At 43.8% G+C, this 7,469-nt stretch overlaps 1 protein-coding gene across 1 annotated transcript; it reads right to left on the reverse strand.

Moving 5' to 3' along the window:
• Window positions 1-1,157: 1,157 nt before the first annotated feature.
• On the reverse strand, window positions 1,158-6,335 carry LOC147979277 (uncharacterized). Its single transcript, XM_087515125.1, has 2 exons — window positions 5,265-6,335; window positions 1,158-1,273 (listed from the first exon to the last, which is right to left on the reverse strand). The coding sequence occupies exons 1-2, from the start codon at window positions 6,277-6,279 to the stop codon at window positions 1,158-1,160; spliced, it is 1,131 nt and encodes a 376-aa protein (XP_087371251.1). The 5' UTR covers window positions 6,280-6,335.
• Between the last annotated feature and the right edge of the window lie 1,134 nt (window positions 6,336-7,469).

Genomic DNA, 7,469 nt, shown 5'->3' on the forward strand with positions numbered 1-7,469 from the left:
TTCTGAATGATCCCGAAGAGGAAGAACATGAGAAGTGGATGCTAGCTGAAAAAGTACTTCATCGCCATACCTTCCACATCGAAACAATCTCGGGTGCCCTTCGTCTTGCATGGAGTAATTGGGCGATAACACGTTCGTTATTGAATTCACTTGTCAAAGAGACTGAGATCGCGTGTGGGAGGAGCCCCCATGGTATGCGAGTAAAAATGTCGTGATTCTCTTTGATTTTGATGATTGCATGAGGCCTTTGGAGTTAAGATTTGACAAGCTAGGGTGATCCCTTGGAGGAAGTCGAAAGTTTGCATGCACATGAATTGGTGCAAGACGTGGTGGTGGCTAGCGAGGCCAATCGGGTGTTGGTCCGAACGCGAGCCACAAACTTGAAAGCCAGAGAAATGAGCAGATTGACGGAAGCGAGCCAGGTTAGAGAGGAGGCCAGCTACATTCATGCGTCCGATCGTGCATGCCAAGGTGTGTCGCGTGGCCGTTTTCAAGGGAGAGGTGGCCGGAAATCTGATGAAAATGGGGTCGGGACCTAGATTCCCTGATCAAAGAAAGGAATTATATGGAACATTAGAGGGGTTGGGTAGCTCGATCATAGAAATCAGTTGCGGGAATTTATTCATGAGGAAAAACTTGACTTCATGGCATTACAAGAAACGATCAGAGGATCGTTTTCTAACAAGGAACTTGAAGCGTTGGGAGGGAATGCGGAATTTAAATGGGCGTTGGTGCCGGCCCATGTACACCCAGGGGGGATATTACTAGGTGTCAACAATCTTTTTTTTTGAACCGGGCATAACCTCTTTCCATTACTTTGACATAACGGAAATACAGAGTTCCGAAACTGAAGCTACCAAGGAAACTGTAAAGGGAAAATCGAGTTCAGAGCATCCTTGAGAAACGCACTATAAGCACCCGTCATCGAGCAGCTTATCATGGGGCAAAAACCCAAGGACACCCAAAAACGCAAACTAGACCTAAACCAGGAGTGTTCAATAATTTTTAGGATGCCAAAAGGCTCACGCAGGAGCGACACCACAAGCTCACATAGGAGCAGGCGACAGAGAGTAACTAAAATAAGCATGACGAAGGACCCCAAGACTATTAGCTCCACATCCTCATGACCCAGATTTTGCTGACCACGTCCTGTCAGATCAGTCATGTGCCTTCTCGCCTGAGGCCGCGCAGATCCTCATCATGTTTGATGCGTTGGCCCTGAGCATCTTGGCCCCCCGCTCCATCGCCTCCCGATCTTCTCCAGTCATCATACCTGCCCAATAAGACATGAAACCACATGCAGAGTAAATTGCTGCGAAAGGAGTCTGTAACTTTTTTCCCTCGAAGGTAGCCTGATTGCGACTGTTTCAAATTGCCCAACAGATGGCCGCAAGCCCAAATGTATAAAAAAATTCTCCGTCTTGGAGGAAGGCATAACACCAAGAGAAGTATTGCCATATATTGTTCGGGCACTTGTCCGTGCCAAAAACGCACCCCGCCGTCCTCTAGATTACCCTGGCCACAGGACAAGTGAAAAACAAATGCGTCGACGTCTCTCTCTCCCTGCAGAAACAACATCTGGGGTTGCCTGCCAACGTCTTTTGCTCATGACGTCCCTAGTCAGGATAGCATCCTCGAAGACTTGCCACGTGAAAATTTGGATCTTTAAGGGGATTTTTGTTTGCCAAATCCACCTATAGTTACACCCTAATAAGTTTTTTTCCAGGTGATCGTAGACCGACCTGGTCGTATTTTTTTTCTTTTTACCCAGAGTCCAAATAACTTGATCAGGTTCCTCGGACAGCACCCAGGAGTCAACTATATCTTTAAGCTCGTTCCACTGATCTAACAGCGGCGTGTGTAGTTGCCTTCGGAAGAAATCATCCCCCACACCATTTCTAAATTTCTCCACCGTGATTTCTTGCTTATTGCAAATGCTATATAGCATAGGATATTTTTGATCCATAGAAATTTCTTGATTCAAGGGATCTTTCCATACCCTAGCAGGATTGCCCGAATTCAGCACTACTTTCCTACCTGCTAGGTAGTATTCCTTTACCTTCATGATTGCCTTCCACATAGGGGAGTCACTAAATTTGCTTTTGATAGAGGTCACCGTGTCTTTTTTCATATACTTTGCCCGGATCACCTCTTGCCACAACCCTTGTTGTGTTTCTAGCTTCCACCACCATTTGGTGAGAAGGCTAATATTCTGTTTACGGAGATCTTTCACTCTCAAGCCTCCTTTGCTTTTAAATCTACAAATTCTGGACCATTTAACTAAGTGGTATCTCTTGCGTCCCTCGTGTTCTTGCCAGAAAAACGTTTACGATGTTTAGCCAGCTTCTCAATGACCATCTTAGGAAGAAGAAACATGGACATATAGAAGTAAATGATACTAGTGAGAGAGGAGTTAAGGAGGATTAATCTTACTCCCGAGGAGGCCGCGTTGACTATCCAAGTTTCACAGCATTGAAGAAATCTATCATCAGCAAAATTCCAGTGCAGGTTGCGAAGAGTGGAATAGCTGACCGGCACTCCCAAATATTTCATAGGGAAATGACCAATCTGACAGTTAAACAAATCTGCATAAAAGGCCACTGTATCGTCATCCCCTCCCACACACAAGGTTTCACTTTTCAAGAAGTTTATCTTTAGTCCAGACATAAGTTCGAAGATATATAGTAATAGTTTCAGGTTCACAGCTGCTTTTTTATCATGCTCGAGGCAGATGACTGTGTCATCACCATATTGGAGAATGGCCACCCCATCTTTAACAAGATCCGGAGCCAACCCCGTGATAAGTTTCTCTTTTTGAGCATTACGGATCATCTTAGACAGCGCTTCAACAGCTAGGTTGAAAAGAAAAGGGGAGTGGGGATCGCCCTGGCGCACCCCCTTGTGGCTCTGAAAATAAGGTCCTCTTTCATTATTCAACTTGACGCTAACAGTACCATTGTATAGGATGTTTTTTATCCAGCCGCACCAGGTTGCACCAAACCCTCGGTCGCGGTGACAATCTAGGAGGAATTCCCAATTGATTTTATCATAGGCTTTCTCAAAATCTAATTTCAAGACCACCCCCACTTTTTTCTTATGATGAGTATGATGAAGTATTTCATGCAAAGTGAGGATCCCGTCCATGATATTTCTATGCTTGATAAATGCATTCTGGTGCTTACTGATCAGAATATCAGCAAACATTGCCACCCGGTTATCTAAGACCTTGGTGATAAGCTTATATGGGCATCTCAGAAGACATATTGGACGATACTGCTGTATTTTCTTTGCTCCTTTCATCTTGGGAATTAGAGTAATAATGCCATAGTTCAGACGAGCTATGTCTAACTTGTTCGAATGGAAAGCTTCGAACAAGTGCATGATATCTTTTTTCACAAACTCCCAACACTGCATATAGAATTCCGCTGGGATGTTATCCGGCCTTGGTGCTCGGTTACATCCCATCCCGAACAAAGCTCTCTTCACCTCCTCCTCTGTGAATTCACTAGTGAGCAAGATGTTATCCTCCTCACTAAGTTTTTCCTCTTCCGACCACGTATCAGCAGATAAGTGAAACATGTTGCCCCTAGCAGGGCCAAAAAGTTCTTTGTAGAACGAGGTTGCGTGTGCTAGTAGGTTCTGTGTACCCTCAATCACCACCTCCCCCGCAGCGAATGAGTGAATAGTATTTTTTTCTCTTCCTCCCATTTGCAACTCTATGGTAGAAGGCTGTGTTTCGATCTCCTTTGAGCAACCAACGCTCACTGGAGTGTTGTAACCAAAACAACTCTTCCGTAATCAGGAGCTCGTTTAATTCTGCACACAAGGCAGTTCTCTCTTCATAAATTTCTGGACCAAGGGGGCCATTTTCTTCCATCTTTTCTATTCTCTCCAGTTCTTCTTTAATGTACTTTTTCCTTTTCCTAGCATGCCCAAAGGAGTGAGCCCCCCATCCTTTGAAATATTTTTTGATACGCTTTAGCTTTATGTTTAAGATGTCGATGGGATCTTCAGACTTTATAGGTTGTTCCCAAATCTTTTTTGCTTTGATATAAAAATCTTCATTTTTAAGCCAGCTTAGTTCAAATCTGAACTCTCGATCATGGGAGGGGTTGGTTTTCACAACATCAGTGGCCAGAAGCAAGGGATTGTGGTCCAAAGTATCTCTTACCAATTTACGGACAGATGCCAATGGGAATAGCTCTTCCCACTCGAAACTCATGAGGACTCTGTCTAATTTCTCCAAAGTAGGATGTTTCTGTTTATTGGACCAAGTGTATTTACCCCCTCCCATATGTATTTCTCTTAAATTCAGGGATTGTATGACATCATTAAATCTGTCAGTGTAGTGAGAGTGTGTCAAATTTTTGTTTTTCTCCTCACTGCTGCGGAGGATATTGAAATCTCCACCCACTATATAGGGGACATGAATCTGGGAGCAAGTATAAGCTAATTCATTAAGGAATTCCTCTTTTCTATCATCTTGGGCCGCTCCATAAACCACTACAAGGGTCCACATACTCTTGTGTTTAACATCGTACAAGTTAGCTTGAAGAAGGAAGTTACCAGGTATCCAGGATACCACCTCTAGAGTTTCTTTCTTGATACCACAAAGGATACCGCCAGATTTGCCAATAGAAGGAGTCTAGTTCCAATTATATCTATCGAAAGAGTCCATCTTTCTTAAAGACTTACGGGAGAACTTTTTCTTCATAGTTTCCTGAAGGCCTATAAAATCTAGGGAATGATCTCTCATTAGGTCAGAGAAGCAGGTAGGCATCCCTTTCTTCCCTGCTCCTCTGCAATTCCAGAAAATACCATTCATATTAAGGTGTTGTTTTTCCCTCTTCTGGTAATCCTACTAGGAGGCAGAGTAGGATTACCCTTTTTATCTAGCAAGGAGACATGATTTTTTTGACTTCTGGTCACAGGTTTGGATATAACCACATTGACTTTTCTATCTCTTTTCTTTTTAGATTTAACCACTGTGAAATTCTCCTCATCTATATCGTTTTGATCACCCCATCTCAAACTAAGGGGAGTTTGGTCCCCTTTGGCATTAGTTAATATCATAGGATTCTCCATATTCTTTCCATCCTCTTTCTTTTCTTTCTGAATGTCATTATCGCGATATCTTTCAAGTTCTCTAAGCACATCAATGCAAGCAAAATCTGTATCAGGAATATTTACTCCCATTTTAACCGCTTTAAGAATTAATTCAGGATTAGATAGCGTATCAAAGGAGTTGGGACTATTGTGATTACCTTCTAGGTTTCTCTTTTTCATTGCTGCCATAGCCTTGTCGTCCATCCTTTTCGCTTTGTTCTGCACATTACGCAAGCTGAAGCGCAGATTTTCTTCGGTGACAAGAGGAGGAGTAGGAATCACCTCATCCTCCCCCGCTTCGTCAGGTAGCTCAACTCTGTATGTACTGCCCCCACCCAACTTGCTTCGTTTGTATTCATTCACCTCATTCACCTGTGAACATGATCTCACAACATCAGAGTATAATTTTAGGCTACTCTTGAATATATGAGGAACAGATTCTTTTTCATTGTCAAGGTTACTTACACCATCCTCCCCCATGTCCTGTTCTTGGGCCATCGTATCAATCAACAAAGTGGTATGTAAGGAATCATCAGACTCAACGCTTTCCTGCGACTCCCGAATGATGTCCTGTTTCTCTCCCTTGGACGTGGAAGGAGCCAGCCCAGGTCCGGGAGAGATACTGGCCATCTTAGCTCCAGGAGCCGTCTGAATAGGACCATCTTTCCCCATATTTTGTTCAGGTTTCTGAGTAATCTCAACTGATTTTTTTCCTCTATCAGGATCCCTAACCAAAACCTGTTCTACTTCATAGAAGAAGTCATAGAAATGACCTCCAAGGACTGCCTCAGCAATGATAGGGATTTCATCCACATTCCTGCATCCCATTTTAACCCGAACTGAACTTGGGCGATGTAAGGTAGCACTGTCAATCTCAAGTGGAACACCAACTAAAGATGTAACATAGGCTAGGTTTCTTTCACTTCTCTTGTCCAGAGGAATATTGCTGACTTTCACCCAGGCCACCTCCATAACCCCCTTGGCCCCCACAGCAGATGACCACTGTGTGGCGTGTATCACCGCACCACTTGTTTTGAGAGTGACTTTGCCCACATAGCAGATTTGAGCTACAGCCCTAGGATTAGGAAATCTAACAACAAAAACTCCAGGGCCAATGGCATGAGCAGAGCAACGCCAGCACATAGCCAAGTAGTCACTAAGATCAATCTCCATTTGACGGGTCGATGTTTCCCCTTCTACAATAGTAACAACGATGCTATTGGCCCTCTCCTTAACCTGACTGGCAGTACACGAATCATGTATGAAATAGAAACCCTGCCCTTTAGACTGAAAGGCACACATAGGAGCAATGCAATCCCATGGCAGAAACTCGACGCAGACAGAAGCAAGATGACCTAGTTTATTGCAACGGTCACAGAAAGCTTGAGGGCAGCGTGCAGGAGGATGTTCAGGAGACTTGCAGATTGGACATAGGTCAAGATTCTTGGTAGGGTGCACCTGATTTCGTTTTCCATGAGGCCGCTGCTGTGGTGGATGAGTGCGCTGCTCTGCATTGGTGCCGCCCGAGCCCGACAGTGCCTGCGCCCCCGCACCGGCCGAGCCCGACGACATCTGCGCTTTCTGCACCCAGGTGTCAACAATCTTGCTTTGGAACTGTTACAGTTTGAGAAGGGCGAATTTTTTGTGGGGGCCCAGGTGACACACAGGAGCAACGGCCTTAGGTCGTTTCTCATGGTGGTGTATGGACCTGCGGATCAAAGACGATCTGAAGTGTTTCTTAATGAAATTCATGATCATGTACTTATGTAAATGATGATGTGGACTCGGATGACAACTTCTGATGCCTTTGGTATATGAATCATGAAGCCTTTATATGTGTCTCCATGCATGTGTTTTTCTAACACTTTGTTATGTGTTGAAATTTGTTATTCTCCCTTCTGTAGATGAGGTGGTATGTGGTGTACTCAGGTAGACATCCATGAGTCTATGATTCATGGAAAACATGCCATGAACAAGTCAACCATTACAAAGACAATTGCCACAAAGGGTATGATACTATAGAGAAGGCAGAGCATGTTTACTCCACGTATTTGCTTCACGTAGGGAGAAAATCAGATTGGGTGGAGGTGGATGAATAACCTCTTTGTCCTACTTGTGATCTTTCTTAGTTTGATGCTTGTGTGGTCCATGTAACACAAATGGGTCACATTGAGGTTTTAGTGACTATTTGAGACTTGTAATGATGCTTTAGTTAGTTTGATGTAGAACTTTAGACTCATTGTGATGCTTTAATTAGTTTGATGAACACTTGGGACTTGTTATGGCGCTTTAGTTAATCTGATGAAGAACATTGAATTTGTTATGATTCTTGTGCATTGCCTATGATGTGTACTGTCCGCAGA

Source organism: Triticum urartu, chromosome 3A (genome assembly GCF_056163025.1).
Source record: "Triticum urartu cultivar PI428250 chromosome 3A, HENAU_Tu73, whole genome shotgun sequence".
Lineage (NCBI taxonomy): Eukaryota > Viridiplantae > Streptophyta > Magnoliopsida > Poales > Poaceae > Triticum > Triticum urartu.